The sequence below is a fragment of the Staurois parvus genome, unplaced genomic scaffold (genome assembly GCF_062004578.1).
Source record: "Staurois parvus isolate SC_StPar_1 unplaced genomic scaffold, SC_StPar_1.0 ptg000193l, whole genome shotgun sequence".
Classification (NCBI taxonomy): domain Eukaryota; kingdom Metazoa; phylum Chordata; class Amphibia; order Anura; family Ranidae; genus Staurois; species Staurois parvus.
In genome coordinates, this window is record NW_028317989.1 from 167,940 (window position 1) to 187,568 (window position 19,629).

Consider the following 19,629-nt stretch of genomic DNA (forward strand, 5'->3'; position numbering starts at 1 on the left):
CTGTTTTTTAACCACTTCACATCCGAGCTATAGCCAAATGACAGCTACAGGATTACAGTGAAGGAAATAAGTATTTGATCCCCTGCTGAATTTGAATGTCTCCCCACTCACAAAGAAATTATAAGTCTAAAAATCCAGTGGTAGGTGTATTGTAACACAGAGACAGAATAGCAACAACAAATTCTAAGAAATGCATGTCTAACAAATTATGCACTGATTTGCATGTTCATGAGGGAAATAAGTATTTGATCCCCTATCATTCAGCAGGATTTCTGGCTACCAGGTGTCTTTCATACAGGTAACAAGCTGAGATTAAAAGCAGTCTCTTAAAGGGAGTGCTGCTAATCTCATTTTGTTACCTGTATAAAAGACACCTGTCCACAGGAGCAATCAAACAATCAGATTCCAAACTCTCCACCATGGTAAAGATCAAAGACCAAAGAGGATGTTAGGGACAAGATTGTAGACCTACACAAGGCTGGACTGGGCTACCAAACTATTACCAAGCAGCTTGGTGAGAAGGTGACAACAGTTGGTGCAATCATTCGCAAAAGGAAGAAACACAAAACAACTGTCAGTCTCCCTAGGTCTGGTGCACCATGCAAGATCTCACCTCGTGGAGTGTCAATGATCATGAGAACAGTGAGGAATCTTCCCAGAACTACACGTGAGGATCTTGTCAATGATCTCCAGGCAGCTGGGACCACAGTCACCAAGAAAACAATTGGTAACACACTACACCAACAAGGATTGAAATCCTGCAGTGCTCGCAAGGTCCCTCTGCTCATGAAAGCACATGTCCAGGCCTGCCTGAAGTTTGCCACTGAACATCTGAATGATGCAGAGGAAGACTGGTTGAATGTGTTGTGGTAAGATGTGACCAAAATCAAGCTCCTTGCCATCTACTCAACTCGCCATGTTTGGAGGAGGAGGAATGCTGTCTATGACCCCAAGAACACCATCCCAACTGTCAAACATGGTGGTGGAAACATTCTGCTTTGGGGGTGTTTTTCTGCTAAGGGGACAGGACAACTGCACCGCATCAAAGGGACGATGGACGGGGCAATGTACCGTCAAATCTTGGGTGAGAACATTCTTCCCTTAGCCGAGGCATTGAAAATGGGTCGTGGATGGGTGTTCCAGCATGACAATGACCCAAAACACACGGCCAAGGCAACAAAGGAGTGGCTCAAAAAGAAGCACAATAAAATCCTGGAGTGGCCTAGCCAGTCTCCAGACCTTAATCTGATTGGAAATCTGTGGAGGGAGCTGAACATTTGAGTTGCCAAATGTCAGCCACCAAACCTTAATGACTTGGAGAGGATCTGCCAAGAGGAGTGGGCTAAAATTCCTCCTGAGATGTGTGCAAACCTGGTGGCCAACTACAGGAAACGTCTGACCTCTGTGATTGCTAGCAAGGGATTTGCCACCAAGTACTAAGTCATGTTTTGTGAAGGGGATCAAATACTTTGTTAGACATGTATTTCTTTTGAATTTTTTGTTGCTATTCTGTCTCTCAGTGTTACAATACACCTACCATTCGATTTTTAGACTGATCATTTCTTTGTGAGTGGGCAAACATTCAAAATCAGCAGGGGATCAAATACTTATTTCCTTCACTGTATTTACCTGCAACCTGCTTTCATTAGTAGCTCACTGATTGTGACCCAAAAATACAAGATTAGATGCTGCTAAGGTAGGGAGGTGAAATCCAAACTAGACCGCTGTGAGTGCTGGTAGGGATAGGGAGCTTGTCCTAGCTCCAATCTATGACAGTGTCAGAAGGAAAGATCCATAAGCCGTACGTCAAAGGCAGACCCATGTGCGTGAGATGAGATGAATGGCAGCCTCAATCCGGACTCCAGCCAGGCCACGCCTCCAACACATTTCACTCCACCCCTTGGAGCTTAATCATGTGGATAGCTCACTGATTGCTTGTTAAATTAAAAGGACAGTCTAGATGACAGGTTTACTTTAATAAAATAAATCATCCATTTATTTAAATAAAACATCTGCAATTGCATAAACTGTGAGATACTTGTTCACCCCTCCTCCCCAAATATTTATTGAAATACATGCATGTTAGTTATATAAAAGGAAAGTCATGTACTCCTTTAACTACTAGCTTTATGTTTCTTACCCTATTAGCCTACATTTTTTGGTGGTGCATATTTTGTCTTAAATATTATATTTTGTTATAAATGTTACATTACATCAGACAAATCAGCAAGAAAAGTCAGTCATATTTCATCAGAGAAAAGTTAGTTCACAGCAGTCTTTATGCTGCTGGTCCATACCAGGGCAAATTATAGATAGTAGATACATTCTGCTAAACAGTGCATTGGAAAGCAAAGTGTTATATCAAATCTGAACCCAATTTTAGGTGTATATTTGTCCGTCAGACTAATATGCTTTCCTAAATTCCTGCAGATATATCTGGCATGTGCAATAAATGGTCCTCAACAAAAAAAAAATCATTAGAACACTGAAGAGTTCAAAATATCACCAGAATCTGTTCGATTTTATCAAATAATTAAAATATAAGTGAGTGTGTGCACATTATCCGTATTTAAAATGTATCCATATGCAACCCAAACTATTCAACTATTTAGCTTAATTTCAGTATCAGTTTAGTATTCTGCAAAATTTCAGTCATTCCAAATGCCCATGCTAATGGCCTTCAAATTGTTCTCATAGAGTTCATGTTGAAAAAAAACTTTTGAGCTGGTAGTCTTTATTTCTATCTCAATTCGTCCAAGTATACATTTTTTGAAGACTAAGGTTAATTCTGTTGCTGTACTTTAAGCCTCCTCTTGTTATTTTTATTTCATAGCCCAGCTTGAGGGGTAAAGTTGATCAACTGTAGTTACAAAATATGAATGAAAAACTATTAGTAGTTAATAGTTCATTTTCATATCCTTTGCATAAATAAATAAGAGAAACACAATATTCTGTGCTTGATAGTCTTTTCCTCCGGAGCAGATTTTGGGCTTTAAAATTTCAAGTCCAACAAATCAGGCACATCAAGAAAAGGAGATATTCCATATAAAATGTTAGATCTTCTTTATTCCAGTTTATTTCTACTCCCTGCAAATCTGGGAAACATTCCATGCCCAGGAGGCCCAGGAGAATAGTACGTGCGGTACCAGCCACGATATGTGATGTGCCAAAACAAGGTTCCCATGGCTGCACCGACCACACTCTGTGTATATTCATGTGTATAAAGCGCTGTGCACATCAAAAGCAAGTTGTAAAGCCCCAGAAGACTGGCATTCAGTAAGAAGACTAAACGCAGAGCAGTTCCAGCTGGGTATCCCCTTCGCAGGTAGCGCACAAACACCGATAGCTCTTCTGCCAAAGACAAGCTGCATAAGGTGAGGGTGAAGGTCTGTGGAGAGATGTGATAACCCTGCCATTGATGCCCTTCCTCCTGGCAGGTTCGCCTAGTTTCCAGCCGTGGTAGAAAGAGTGTACCAGGTGGCATTGGTTGGTGACAGGAACCAGTAAGATCCTCCAAGAGTTGGAAGAGGTAAGGAATACATTGACACAGGGTTGTAGTTATGCCAAGTCTTGTGAGATGCATGAGACATAGCAGTGGACGACCAGTGGGGACCAAAGACACAAGCAGGACAAATCCAGACAGCAGTAGAAATGTCCATCCGCATGAGCAGTGCACAAACTTCCTGTAGGGGAAAACAGTAAAAGAGTGTACTTCATGATCGAGGAAAGTTTTTACTGCTATCTGCCTTTGAGGCAATAGGGTCGATTTACTAAAGACACATTTTTTTCCCCTTAGTTAATGCGGTGAAAACGTATCCAGTCATGTACAAGGAAAATTGAAAAAAAAAAAACAGTATTTGTTGCTTGCACATGATTGGATAATGTAAATCAGCAGAGCTTCACCTGATTCACTAAGGTAAGGGAAAATTCTCTTGCAAAGAGAACCATCTATTTTCCTTTAGTAAATTGACCTCAATGAGTCAGCAGAATCTCTCCAACAGACAGCATCTTTGTTTTTATTTGCATCAGCAAGGTGCACTGGGATGCCATGAAGAATGAATGGTACACATCACATCAATGCACGGTACTGCCCTGGAATAGTGCCCTTAGTCTTCCTTGCCAGTTTGCTATGCACCTTAACTTGATGCCTACTTTAATTTCAAGTCATTCACTAATAGCAGTAGGATGATAAGTGGGGAATTTGGAACATAGCAGCTAGTATTTATGGATGTTCTGGTGCAAGTTTTGTTACATTGTTTAAACCGTTAATGATCTCAAAAGTATCTGTGTACCTCAATTAAAAAATAAATATATATATAAAATATATATCCTGGTTTCAAATGGTTTCCTGCAGATCCATTCAGCCCCATCCAGTGAAGTGACTTACTCCAGTACTTCTAGGTATGAAGAGTATGGGGCTTACTTTCCTTCTTCCCATGAAGCATCACTGGGTGTCTGATCACCCTTTAAAGGATAAATTTGCATATATATTGCGCTCATTTTTACAGGAAAAAATGTGCATTATTTATTTTCACATGGGTCTGCAAAGCATGGCACCCACAATGAGTTGTTGGCAGATACAGTGTCAGACTCTTCTTCCAGCTCCCTGCCCATACCACTGTACAGGCTGTCAGTTGGAGAGCTGAAGGAAGTGTCAATGGACTACAAGTAGGGTGATGGCACCACATTTTGTTTTCCATTGAGACTACAGGTCCATCTGCTGTGGTGGAAGATGGGACTTGTAGTTCATTCATTCATAGATCTCTCCGAATTAATGAAGCAACTGTGCAGTCAGATTTCAAATTTGACAGCTGCTAACCTATGTGCCATTGATAGCCCCTGCGTGGGCATACGTTTTGCCTTATTGGAATTAGAGCGTTGTCTGCTCTATTATGCCTTTGTTATTGGTGCAATTGATAGCCCCTGCGTGGGTGTGCTTTGTTGCCTCTGTTTTATACTGTTTAAAATTAATAAAAACCATTGAAATACAAATTTGACAGCTGCTGTGGGGAAGAACAACTCCCACATGCTGTGAGAGAATAGGGGGGGGGGGGTCACTTTTGGGGTGGGAGGGTCACTTAGCAACATGTTACATCCTAAATAGGGTTGTAACATGTTGCTAAAGGTGGAATTAATGGTTGCCATATACTAGACAAACATTGTTTGAAAATCTTGCATTTGGACAGTTTGTTCGTTTTTCATCCAGTTAATGGGCACAAATTGAAAATCGGTAGTGACTTTTTGAGCTAAAAAAAAAATCGAAGGAAAAGTTTGGAGAACTTCTGCGGAGCAGATAATAAATTGAAAAGTTAATATTTTTCCAGCCTGTTAAAAAGCGAACTGTTTGTACTATGCACATGTAACAAAACAGATGAAAAACTAGGTAATTTATGTCCATTAAACAGTTTGTTGTTCGGACGTCCATCCATACATGATGGCAATATCGTTTACTCTCATGACTGTGTTAGTTTTTCAAAAACGCATTTGAACAATTTTTCAAACTAGTGTATGGCTAGCATTAGCCTTTAAAAAATTTGGCTAGATCGGCTTGGAGCTTACATAAGGCTTCACTCACATGGGCCAATGGATCAGTGAGGGAGAAAACAAAAGCGGTATAAGGGGGTGAGGGCGTTTGTGGGCTTTACATTCAATCTACTACTTTCTCCTGCATTGGCAAATGGACATTTTTAAAGGCTATCATTTCCAGTCATGTGGTATACTATGTGAACAGCTGGCATCACAATAAGCATTGATGGCTGAATAGCCTGGTTCACACCAATGCATTGTGCTTTTTGTCCGCTTTGCAGTGCGTTTTTTGAATGCACGTTTTGCAGTCAGTTTCTTGTTTGCCAAAGGGGAAATTTTTTATTGCTGAGCACAATAAAAATTCAAAACATGGCAACAACACACTACATGCATTTCAGCACCTTCTCCTTTGAACTCTATTGTAGCAAAAATGCTGCTTTTTGCATTAAAAAAATTCCCTGACCCTTTCCAAAAACGCAGCAGCTCAAAAAAGCATAGATGTGAACATGTCCCAAAAGAAACCATGTTAACCACCCTTGTCTGGCCGTTGTATATAAACGGCTGGACGGTGGCAGTGCAGGGTCGGGTGGCCATTTATAAACGGCCTCCCCGCCCCCTGCTTGTGCGCGCTCCCAGCACTGCGATCCGGTGCCCGCTGTGTCCTCCGGACACAGTGGAACACCGATCGTCGTACAGGACATCTGTGCGAGGTCTTTATCATGTGATCACTGATTGGCCAATCAGTGATCACATGCAGAGTAGTAAGCAAGATGTCACTTCTGACATTATTGCTTACTACGTGTGAAATTTGTGAATGATCACAGAGGTCACATGGTACAAGGCTATTCACAACAGCCTTGTACCATGTGACAAGCTGTGACCAATCACAGCTCACACAGTAGTTTTCAATGGCTGCAAGAATGCAGCCAGAGTGAAGGAAAAATTATTGCTTTTACAGCCTTTATGGGTGTAAAAGCAATCAGTGTAAAAAAAGATCTTCATTACCGCCCACAAGTAGTACAGTGTCACCATGGTGACACTGTACTGCTAGGGTAAGAGTTTGTAAAAAAAAACCCCATAAATAATAATATAAAAAAATAAAAATGTAACAAAACATTTTTAAAAATTATAATTTTTGGTTATAAACTAATTTGGGTTTTTTTTTTTTACTAAAAAGGTAACTTAATAAATTTTGGCCAAGATTTATGATGAAATATTATTTGCAAAATTTTATAAGAAAAACACTTTTTTTTAATTTTTGGACATTTTCATGTACATCGCAAAAAAAAAATAAAAATCCCAGTGGTGAATAAATACCTCCAAAATAAATCTTTATCTGTCTCAAAAAATGCTAAAAAATTAATATGGGTACAGTGTTGCATGACCACGCAATTGTCATTCAAAGTGTGATAGCACTGAAAGCTGAAAATTGGCCTGGACAGGAAGGGGGTAAAAGTGTCCAGACTTGAAGTGGTTAAATGGACTTTAGTGCGTTTCTACAAAAACCACTAAAAAACTCATTGGTGTGAGCCAAGCCTTAAGGTATATGGTTTAGTTGCAGATCTATAAGATTAGGGCTACTTATACTTATAGAGAACCTTTTGTGATTTAAATTATCGGGTGGCATTTAAAATAAACTCAGTGTTTTGCCCATACAGCAGGTTTGTTGGACTGCCTTCCTCCCCATCAACACATCAGCTTTTCTTCAATGCCCTAGGACAGGGGTGGGCAACTGTGACCCTCCAGCTGTTGGTAAACTACAAGTCCCATCATGCCTCTGCCTTTGGGAGTCATGCTTATAACTGTCAGTTTTGCAATGCCTCATGGGACTTGTAGTTCTACAACAGCTGGAGAGCCACAGATGCCCACCCCTGCCCTAGGATATTGTTAGCCACTGAAAGCAGAAAAAATACCTGGTGCGCTCAACTATGATAAAGAATGTGCCAGTACTAGTTCTTTACCCAGTGGTGGGTGGGGATAGAGTCCTCAGTCCAGCATAAAGCTCCAACTACGTAGAGTAACTTGAAATTCAGATCAGCGCTTCCTCCATCCTGTTAGCTAAATTAATGGGGGGGGGGGGGGGAAAGTATGTACCGCTAGGGGAGGAAGCATTCAACAAAACCTGTTGCTTTGCCTTGTAAATGGTTACACAGCTAAGAAATATAACTACAATAGATGCTGATTTTTATTGGATATACCCTTATAAATGCACAGAATATACTAAAGCAAGCCATACTCTGCTTGAATGCCAGACAATTCTTGTTGAATCAGCCAAAATCCAAGCCATGGGTGGTGCTGTTGACACCACCCAGCTTGCATAACGTTGATTTAAAAATGAACTGACCCAGATGTAATATTATTATTCTATCAGAGGCATTCAAGCAGCCAAGGTTCATGTGGCTGACTGAATGCAATAGACAACAGTACAAATTCCTCCGTCTATGCTAAGCGTGGATGGAAGAATCTATTGATTTCTAAAAATACTATTTGTGCATAAAGTATTCTATACTTTATACATGAATTTTAGGAAAAACATGGAGCACGACCTAAACATACACCATATAGTGTATGTAATATGGTTACTGCACAGGAATCCTTGGCAGATGTACACTCTGTATAGGTTTCTAAATTAAGAAATGGAAGCTGAGCTGGTTGATGATGTAAGGTGATTTGGACTAAAAGGTCCTGGATGTCATTTCTACTTTTAGTATTAAAGGGGAAAAGATTAGTACTCCAGCCATTATCTGATGTTATAAATGAAAAGGTAAGACTCTCAAGTTTTTATTTGGAAGAATTACTCTCACACACAGTGACAGAAGTAATCAAAACAGTACATACAGTATGTATAGTATGTAATTATTTACTGTTCCTTTCCAAAAGTTGACCATAAATGAATCAAAATTTGTCCAGTTCAACAGAGACCAGCTAAATTTCATCCATCTATGGCCGTTCCCACTCAGGAAAAGTTGATCTAACGATTGCCTTCTCTTTACAGTAACGTTGGAAATTTTTAATTCATTCAGAGCCTTCAGAGCAATCATTGTGATTCTGACAGCGGAGGAGTAGCCACTGTCAAAATACAATAGCTCAGCGGGGAGGATTCCTAAATCAACCTCGTTTGTGTGGATGGTGGAATCCGCCATCCACAGGCTGACTGAAAAAAGAAAAGAAAAAAAAAATCAATCTATGGCCAGCTCAAGTACAAATCTGTCAAATATAGGTATAGTTGACTGGAGGATAATGCCCCACGTGGCTTAAATGTTATCACTTTAGTTCCCGGGTTGGCAAACCATTGATTTCAATCCACCTCGGGCAGTTGCCACGTAAATCTTGAATTCAGCTCTGCTTCCTCCCAGCTTCCACTGATCTCATGTTCACCGCAGAGAGCCGGAAGCAGCATAGTGCTGGATGGAGGGCGGGAGCTGCCTCAGTTATCCTTTCAAGTTAGCAAGCAGGTGAATGGTTGACAGGATACCGGGTAGTCCCTGCAACCAATCACTAGCTTGTTATTATGAAAAGTTTACTCCAGTAGCTCCCGTCCTCCATCCAGCACTATGCTGCCTCCTGCACAAACGCTGTCAGGTAGGAGTGCGCTTGGGGAAGGGGGGGGTGGAGTGGAAAGACACTGTTGGAGGGGGGCAGAGGATACATTGTGGGGGCAATATAAAGGGGATCAGAGGACACTGTGTTGGGGGTACAGGACACAACTGGGGATGATGGGAGGAGGGGGACAGAGGACACTGTTGGAGAGGGGAGAATGACGTGAAAGGGACAGTGGACACTGCTTTGGGCGATGGGAAGACAGAGGACACTGCTATTAGGGGGCAGAGAACGCATTGTGGGATGCACAGGACATTGCTATGGGGGGGGGGGGGGGCAATGTAAAGGCGTTCAGAGTACATGGTGTTGGAGGGGGTACATGACACGACTGCAGGTCAAAGGACACTATAGTGGAGAAGGGTGATGTGAAGGTGGCAGAGAACACTGCGGTGGAGGGATACAGGCCACTACTGGGGGGACAGAGGAAACTGCTATGGAGGGCAGGGGACACTACAGTGGGGGAGAGGGGTGCCTGTGAAGGGGGTAGAGGACACTGCTTTTGGGGGGGTACTGGACATATCTGTAGCTGCAAAGGGGCTCCTAGCCCTCTTGTATTGAACTGTATTGTCTCCCGTTATATTGTAAAGCGCTGAGCAAACTGTTGACACTGTGTTGTGGAGGTACAGGACACTACTGTGTGTGTGTGTGTGGGGGGGGGGGGGTAGAGGACACTACAGTGGGAGGGTGATGTGCAAGGAGCAGTGGACACTGCTGTGACATACTACCCCATAATAAAAGGTGGCTTAAATGTCCCATAGGTGTCAGTGAGGCATGAAGGCTCAAATTCCACTGCCCTCATGGCAACCCAGTCTGCCATGAGTCTCAGTATAAGTGAATGAAGAGCAAAAGATGGGAGGAAATGAGTTGTGCAGGCAAATTCTGTCACTTATCCAAGGATGTAGCAGGACAGAATTTCCAAGCTAAGATTTCCAAGCAGGATTTCTATACAGTGGGTAAAATAAGCTTTGAACACGTCAACTTTTTTCTCAGTAAATCTATTTCTAAAGGGGCTATTGACATGAAATTTTCATCACATGTGGGTAACAACACATGCAATCCATACAAACCAAAACAAATACGTTCATAAATTAAGTGATGTGTAATAAAATGGAATGACACAGGGAAAAAGTATTGAACACACGAACAAAAGGTTTTGCAAAAAAGGCATGGATAGCCAAGACACCAGCTGAAATCAGAAAGCAATCCTGCCCCTTGTCAGTGCAAATTAAGATCAGCTGGTTTAGTCTCAACTAATGGCCTATAAAAAGGTGTCTCATTACCAAGGTGTCGCACAAGAAACATCTCATGATGGGTAAAAGCAAAAAGCTTTCTCAAGACCTTTGCAACCTTATTGTTGCAAAACAGACTGATGGCATTGGTTACAGAAGGATTTCTAAACTTCTGAATGTTCCAGTGAGCACTATTGGGGCTATAATCCAGAAGTGGAAAGAACATAATTTCACCATAAACTGGCCATAACCAAGAGCCAAGGACCACTTGTGGAGAGCTTCAGATAGACCTGGAATTAGAAGGTACAATTGTATCAAATACACAATGCACTCCACCGCCATGGCCTGTATGCACGCTCACCACACAAGACTCTATCGCTGAAGAAAAAGCATGTTGAAGCTTGTTCAAAGTTTGCTGCACAACATTTAGAAAAGACTGTGAAATACTGGGAGAACATAGTTTGGTCAGATGAGACCAAAATTGAACTCTCTGGATGCCATAATACACACCATGTTTGGAGGTCAAATGGCACTGCACATCACCTCAAAAACACCATACCAACAGTGAAGTTTGCAGGTGGGAACATCATGGTGTGGGACTGTTCAGCATACGGTACTGATAAACCTTGTATCATTGAAGGAAGGATGAATGGAAAATGTACCAAGACATTCTTGATGAAAATCTGCTGTCATCGACCAGGATTATGAAGATGAAACAAGGGTGGACATTTCAGCAAGACAATGATCCCAAACACAAATCCAAGGAAACTCTCAATTGGTTTCAAACAAAGAAAATAAAGCTGCTAGAATGGCCCAGCCAATGACTTGACTTGAATCCAATAGAAAACCTATGGAAAGAACTAAGGATCAGAGTTCATAGCAGAGGTCCAAGGAACCTTCAAGATTTGAAGACTGTGTGGAAGAATGGGCCAAAATCACACCTGAGCAATGCATGCGACTAGTTTCTCCATATAGGAGGCACCTTGAAGCTGTCATTACCAACAAAGGATTTTGTATGAAGTATTACATAAATTTCAGTTAGTGTGTTCAGTACTTTTTCCCCTTTGTCATTCCATTTTATTATACATAACTTAATTTCAAAACATATTTGATGTGTTTTCTTTGTATGCATGGATTGCATGAGTTGTTACCAACATGTGGTGAAAATTTCATGTTAATAGCACCTTTAGTAATATATTTACTGAGAAAAAGGGTGATGTGTTCAATACTTATTTTTACCTGCTGTATATGCCCCCTCCATCCAGGCTGATTGTCATGCATGGGACGTATACATACAGTATTTGAACAGGCAAACAATAAATCTTCACTCAAACAAACAAATGTAACAGTGCTACAAACAAATGTAATATACTTGAACAGATGACACATAACATTGACATGGTGTATTCATTTTCTAAATTAAAGAAAATGCAGCTTTGGCAGGTGGAAAAAGTAGATAAAGTTCAATTATACTGTAAACCATTTGAAATTCAGGAACTTGAAATCAGGTAATCCAGATTAGGTGCCAGTGATTACAACCTCCTCAGTGAATATGCATGAACTTGTCCTATTTAAACCTCAAACATCTAGGGTCTGGAATTTTCTTTGCTTTTGGTGTGGTGTCATGCCAAGATAAGCCTGCATACAGAGCCAATCACTCGCAGGTAGTCATTCCTTGAGCGACTATATGTGAGCACCCGTTGTCATTCCCACATGTAATCACACACAGCCTCATTTGCAAATGTGAATGGGGTCATAGAGCTTGGGTACACTGGCATCGCCATCTGAAGAATGACTTTGTGGATTGCTTTTCATAGGGCGTTTGATAAGCAGTAAGGAGGCATAACATTATTTCCTTACTGCCAATTTTGCCTCCACTGCGTGCAATGCACATGGTTGTGAGGCGGTTGCGTTGGTACCGCATTAAGTTAAATAGTTTGCGTTCATTGGGCTGAGACGGAGGGGATAACTTTTGCAGCACCATGATACGAAGCATCGTGGTCACAGCATGGGTGCACCCGTCTGCTGTCTTTGAAGCTCGGCCCCAAACTACATCACTAACCTAGTCTCAAAATACCAACCAAATCGCACTCTTCATTCCTCTCAAGACCTCCCTAGTTCCCTGGTCACCTCCTCCCATGCTTGCCTGCAGGACTTCTCCTGAGCCTCTCCTATCCTAAGGAATTCCCTACCCCAATCTGCCGATCTCCTACTCTGTTCACTTTTAGGCAATCCCTGAAAACATTTCTATTCAGAGAAGCCTATCCTGCCTCCACCTAACTGTACATGTATTTTCTCCATCATCTTATCCCCCACAGTTATTACCTTTTGTATCACTTGACCCTCCCCTTTTAGAGTGTAATCTCTAATGAGCAGGGCCCCTCTGATTCCTCCTGTATGCAATTGTATCATAACTGTACTCTTTGTCCTCATGATGTAAAGAGCTGTGCAAACTGTTGGAGCTACATAAATCCTGTATAATAATAAGGGGGGAGACTGAAAAATGAGTCAGGATTTAAAAAGATTACTAAAAGTATCTGAAATAAATCATTTTGCTGTAAAAAGAAAAAAAAAAATCTACATTTGACATACACTATATTGCAAAAAGTATTAGGATACCCTCTGCAAATCATTGGATTCAGATTTATGAATCACCTCCATGGCCACAGGTGCATAAAATCAAGCACCTAGGCAAGCAGATTGATTCTACAAACATTTGTGAAAGAATGGGTCGCTCTCAGGAGCTCAGTGAATTCAAGCGTGGTACCATGATAGGTTGCCACCTGTGCAATAAGTCCATCCGTGAAATTTCCTTGCTACTCAATATTGCACGGTCAACTGTTAGTGGTATTATAACAAAGTGGAAGCAAGTGGGAACAACAACAACTCAGCCATGAAATGGTAGGCCATGTACAATGACAGAGTGGGGTCAGTGCATGCTGGAGTGAACAGTGCGCAGAAGTCTCTAACTCTCTGCAGAGTCAATAGCTAAAGACCTCCAAACCTCATGTGGCCCTCAGATTAGCACTACAACAGTGTGTAGAGAACTTCATGGAATGGGCTTCAATGGCTGAGCAGCTGCATCCAAGTCTTACATCACCAAGTACAATGCAAAGCATTGGATGCAGTGGTGTAAATAAAGCATGCCACCACTGGACTCTAAAGCAGTGGAGACATGTTCTCTGGAGTGACGGATCACGCTTCACTGTCTGCAATCCGGTGGACATTTCTGGGTTTGGCGGTTGCCAGGAGAACGGTGTACTTGCCTGACTGTATTGTGCCAAGTGTAAAGTTTGGTGGAAGGGGGGGGTTATTTTTCAGGGATTGGGCTTGGGACCTTAGTTTAAGTGACGAGAACTCTTAAGGCGTTAGCATATCAAGACATTTTGGACAAATTTCATGCTCCCAACTTTGTGGGAACAATTTGGGGATGGCTCCTTCCTGTTCCAACATGACTGTGCACCAATGCACAAAGCAAGGTCCATAAAGACATGGATGAGCGAGTTTGGGGTGGGGGAACTTGACTGGCCTGCACAGAGTCCTGACTCCAACCTGACTGAACTCCTTTGGGATGAATTATAGCAGAGATTGCAAGCCAGGCCTTCTTGTCCGACATCAGTGCCTGACCTCACAAATGCGCTTCTGGAAGAATGGTAAAACATTCCCATAGACACACTCCTAAACTTTATGGGCAACCTTCCCAGAAGAGTTGAAGCTGTTAGAGCTGTAAAGGGTGGGCCAACTCAATATTGAGCCCTACGGACCAAGACTGGGATACCATTAAAGTTTATGTGCATGTAAAGGCAATACTTTTGGCAATATAGTGTAGATTTCAGTTGACTGCTAATTTGTCAAGGACTGGCTAGCTCAGCAAATTCAGCCCAAGAGCTGAAGTTTTAATGCTGAAAGAATTCCCATAATTTGATTTTGGAATCTGCAGGTAACTCTTTCAGTTGGTGTCCAAGTGCATGCATCTACATTCAGAAAGAGCCTGCATCAATTTAGCTGCATGAAAGGTGTGCAAAACAAAAACCTTTGCTGTCCAAAAAGAACATTAGAACAAGACTACAGTTTGCCATTGAACAAAAAGGCAAAGTAACAATGTTCTGTGAACTGATGAATCAAAGATACAGTTGTTTCACCATATTACCAATAGACATGTTTGGCAAAAACCAAAGACAGCATTTAAGAAGATACCATACTCCTGCCATTTGTGAAACATGGTGGTAGAAATATTAAAGCTGAACAGCCTTACCTTTTTCTTCCTCATTTGTAGCAGGTCCTCTCCTATGTTCAAAGTTAGTACTTTCATAACCCCCAATTCCAGTTTATGAAACTGAAGCAGCTAGCTCAGCCCTGACTAATTTCAGGCTTGAACTGTACACATCATAAATCCCTCTCTTCCACATTGGTCATATTTGCCCATCTACTTCCCCTTAATATCTTTCTGAACTGTTCTTTGGTCAGCCCCATGATGAGTGGGCAGTCTTTGTATTGCTCAGTGTCATTTGTGGGTCCCCTGTAATGTGCATCCACCCACAGGCCACACAAAATTAGCATACACATGCTCAAGAGCCTGCCCATTGCTTGGGGGGGACTCTCAGAGGAAAGGTGTTGTTTTGTATGAGGTCACTGGGTCTACAAACAGGTATATTTCGAAAGTGATAACTTTTCTATTAACGTGTTAGAATACAAAGGAATAAAAAGGGTGGCCCAGTGTAATACGCTACATTGACAAGGTTACAGTACACAAGGTACAATGCATGCCCATGTCGCAAATATGCACCATTTCATGACACTATGGTGCACTGCCATGAAGAGTGCTCCAATGCATCAAATGACAGAAGAAGACAATAGAAATAGGAAAAATCAGGGAGATGAGGGGGTAGTGTTGGTTGGGAGGTAGTGCTGGATTCATGAGGACAACACCTTCCTAAAAAGGAACATTTTATCATTCATTTTATTTTTGGACATCCACCATGATACTCTGGATCAAACCTCTTGGTTTTAAGATGGATCTAAGTTGGTGACTTTTCAGGCTTTCACTAAAGTCTGGTTTCTATAAAGATGGGTTTCATGAGCTTACACTGGGAGTGCGTGATTCTGTCTGGTCACATAAAGAGTAGTTTTTAGCTGGGTTTTGATTGAAATGTTGCTGGAAAAGCATACATAACATATTGTAGGTGTTTGACCAAAGATTATGCTGAAATGAATTTGCAACATGTGATGGTACCAAGTACCACCGAGGAAACAATTTGAAAGTTTGTTTCTAAAGTCTAAAGGAACTAGTTTTTGTTGTCATTCATATCTGGGACCAGTCCTTCACTTCAAGATACTGCAAAGTGTCTCCTCCAATTTGGAAGAATATATACAGTAGGGAAAGCAGAAGCGCGAGTCATAAGGGATTAAATAATAACTTTTCATTCAAGTATTTTAACTAAATGATGATTGGGGTGGGGGTAAGAGAATGTGTTTTATGAGCCTTTTAATTATTCAAACTCCAAAGCCACCTGTGAGCCCCTGGAGTGGGACAGGAAGTTCACATTCCATATGCATATAGTTTATATAGCACATAAAGTCACTGCATGTGTTAGTGAAAGAATTTGTTTAGACCAGAATGGTGCAAACAATTTAAAGTTCACCAAAACCTTGAGTTAGGCTTTAAGGTTTGGGCTTTCTTTCAAAGCTGTTTTATGGGCTGGGCAGCTTGCAGCAAATACATTAACAATCAATTTTGAATCATATCAATGCGTGCTCGATGAGAATGTAAGGCCATCTGTCTGAACCTAAACTGAAAATAGAGTTTTAAACACAATAAGGATCCAAACCACACTAGCAAATCTACCAAAGAATAATTTAAAAACAAGAAATGGATTGGCCTAGTCAAAATCTGATTTGAAATTCCATTGAAATGTTGTAGATTTAAAACAAGAATGCAAGGAAACCATCTTGCACCTGAAGACATTTTGCATAGAGCAGTGGTCCAAAATCTCATTGTCAATGTCAGAGAACAGTGGGTAGTTATGCAAAATGCCTACAAGAAGTAATTTCTGCTAAAGGAAGCAATAATATCTTCTGAGACCAAGAGTATACTTACTTTTTCCACAGTACATCATTACATATATTGATAGTTTTGTTGAATAACTGATGAAAAAGAAAACATTTCCTTTGTTTATGTGTATTTAAGAATATCGCCTTTATCTGTAGGAACTGTTTGAATGGAGAGCTAAAGTTTGCTTGTTCAAATATGTTGAAAAAGTCAACAAAATTACAGGAGGCACACTTAAAGTGATTCTAAAGGCTTACATTTTTTTTTCAAATACCAAACATGTCTATACTTACCTGCTGTGTGCAGTGGTTTTGCACAGAGCAACCCTAATCCTCTTCTTCTTGGGTCCCCTGCCGGCGCTCCTGGCCCCTACCTGTCGGGTGCCCCCACAGCCAGCAGTTTGCTATGGGGGCACCAGAGCATGCACACTCCCAAGTCGCTGCTCTGTGTGTCCATTCATACACAGGGCTGCTGCTTGACCCCACCCCTGCTCTCTTCTCATTGGCTCACTGGCTGTGATTGACAGCAGTGGGAGCCAATGCTGTCTCAGCCAAGAAGAAGATAGTTGAGAATGCAGTGCACATTGCTGGATTGAAGGAGGGCTTAGGCGAGTGATAGGGGGCTGAGGTGATGCTGCACAGAGGTTTTTTTTTTTACCTTCATGCATTCTATGCATGAAGGTAAAAAACCTTGAACCTTTACAACCACTTTAACTTTCCCATTACTATACAAACCCACTGGATTTCTGGCAGGATTAACTTTTTTTTGCACTTGTTAAACAGATTAAAACAGGATTCTAACAGACCAAAAGAGAACAAGGAAGAAAAACGAATTGTTGAGGTTTACATATGTTTTGGTGTATATTCATAAAGCAGTGAATATGACATTTTAAAACATCCACCTTTGGTGAATTTTCCTGTTTTATGTGTTTTAAATGACAATGATTGATTCACCACCAATGAATGTTTTGTAAAAGTCACAATCACTGCTTTATAAATATACATCAATTTGTATGTAAACAACCACAATAAAATCAATGAATTGATTCGTGAATTGCACATTCACTGCCTAAGGGCAAATTTTAGTTATCTAGGGTGTGATCAGTTTAAAAAGAATTGTTGGGGCTGGTTTCAATAATGGACACTTCTCAGGTCTTCAACTGATGAAAAATGTTAATGTGTCAGATTGTTTTAAAATCATTTTATAGATAAAATCATCTTCTTGAAATAAACAGTAAATGATCCTGTGTACCAGTTCTCACAAATCCCTGTCCATGTTTCAATGGCATTATCTAGGAGCCAGAAGATGGCTTGGCATTTAAATACAGAGGGATGGCTGGCAATATAAATAACCATGGTATGTAGAGTAGCAGAAAAGCAAGTCGGAGGATTGCTTGGTAAGTAAATACATTCACAGCACACTAAACAGTAGCATATGGGCTTTACATAAATAGGGATACTTTACATAGTACTAGGAAAGATATATTGCTCCAGGAAGCACACTATAAAGTAGTTGATCGTCTGAAGCTATATAGAATTTTGTCACAATATCTGTGCCAATTATAAGTGCAGAGGGGAACTTTCACAAAATTTATCCAGGACTGCAGTCAGTTGAGAAAAAAAGCAGGCAGGCCTGGATTATATGTCTGAAAATACATACGTACTTTTATGTGTCTGAATTTAGTTTTGCTTGATTACATAACAGGCACTGAGTGAATGAGTGGAGAGGTTTATTTCTCATAACAACCATTCTGATTTATACTAGCGTTTCTAAATTTTAGGATGCAATATAAAAGCAGACACTGAGTTAATTATGCCACTCAAGGCATTTTCTTGCCTTCTTTATCCTATTAGACATAAAGCCCAATATGTATAACAGCTAAAATACATTTATACTTTGATTTGTCTCTACTGCTACTTAATGTTCCAGACATGAACATTATGATGACTCAATTTGCAATATGCCCATAGTCACACGTCCATGCATAAAGATATACTCACACATTGAAGAAGTTGTTGGAGTTGGAGAAAATGCTGCGTGGGTTACTAAGTCCTTGAAGGAATGGGGTGACACTGACCACTGCTGCCAGCCACAAGTGATACCCTCTTCTCATACACACACTGCCCAGTATGCGGGCACACAGCTGCGAGCAGATACATACCAAGGCACAAATAGAGTTTGTGAGTGCACTCATGTCAGAAGAGGCACCAAAAGGTAGAAAGATGGAACTGATGAGGAAAGATTATGATGTCCTGTGCAGAAGTAGGAGAAATGTGCCAGAGAAAGGCAAGGTGCAGTAGTAATGAGAAGTATGATGAAAAAAACTGCAGGGAAATGAGCTACATAAGTAATCTAAGTGAGCGCAAAGAACAGAGAAGCTGCAAATGACCATAAGACAGACAGACATTCACATCAAAACACAAGCTCACTTAGGAGACATGAAGCAACAGGAACAAATCACACAAGCTGTGAACCACACTGATCAGGGACCTCTCCACAACAGCTGTTATCCTGCCCTTCACCCCCCAGGAAGGACGACACAAATCCCATCCCCCTATCAGCTGCTGAGTCTCTCATACATGACACCGGGACTCTGTCCATGACATACTGTATAGAACCATGAAACTTTTTTAATGCAGAGGCAACACCGATACTTTTTGGAAAGTACCTTTTTAACTGTTCTCTGGCAACATCCAATAGTAAATCTGTAGGACTTAGCCATTCAAAAGCAGTCTGATGCAAAGGAATAATAAAAATACCATAATATAAAATAAATATGTTGGAGGTTCCATGGGTCTTTTGGGAATCCAGAAGGGGCAACACTCCCCCCACCTTTTGCTTTTTTTCTATTTTCTTTTTGCACAGGGCTTATGAATAATCTTCTGAACAGTTGTTTCTGTTGACAGCATGATATCATCAACGGTTGGTGGATATTTTTATTGCTCAATATACCAAAAGCAGAACTTTTCTCTCTCAATCAACCTTACCTATTTTTAATGCTGCATGCCTTAGAAAGAGATCGAAAAGGTACAGTATATTATATTTACTTGTTTTTTTTTTTACATTACTTCCTGCTTTCTTGCCTAAGCCAAAATGATGTCATACATCCCATGAGTCCTTTAGGACATTTTTTTGCTTTCATCTGGGGTTGGGGAAGAGGGGCTTTCTCAGCTAAGCGCATCCTCCTCTCTGCATGCCTGTTCTAAAAGTAGATGGATTCCAAGA

The 19,629-nt window shown here is 41.0% G+C and overlaps 1 protein-coding gene across 1 annotated transcript; it reads right to left on the reverse strand.

Moving 5' to 3' along the window:
- Positions 1-1,968: 1,968 nt before the first annotated feature.
- FITM1 (fat storage inducing transmembrane protein 1) lies at positions 1,969-18,902 on the reverse strand. Its single transcript, XM_089677855.1, has 2 exons — positions 18,405-18,902; positions 1,969-3,683 (listed from the first exon to the last, which is right to left on the reverse strand). The coding sequence occupies exons 1-2, from the start codon at positions 18,596-18,598 to the stop codon at positions 3,065-3,067; spliced, it is 813 nt and encodes a 270-aa protein (XP_089533981.1). The 5' UTR covers positions 18,599-18,902; the 3' UTR covers positions 1,969-3,064.
- Between the last annotated feature and the right edge of the window lie 727 nt (positions 18,903-19,629).

Bases quoted from the DNA above. Each gene is read 5' to 3' on its own strand.
- FITM1 (XM_089677855.1), bottom strand. From the start codon at position 18,598: ATGAGTGCACTCACAAACTCTATTTGTGCCTTGGTATGTATCTGCTCG. The intron at 3,684-18,404 runs GTGAGTATATCT...TTTCCCCTACAG, and splicing joins TCCAACAACTTCTTCAATGT to GAAGTTTGTGCACTGCTCAT.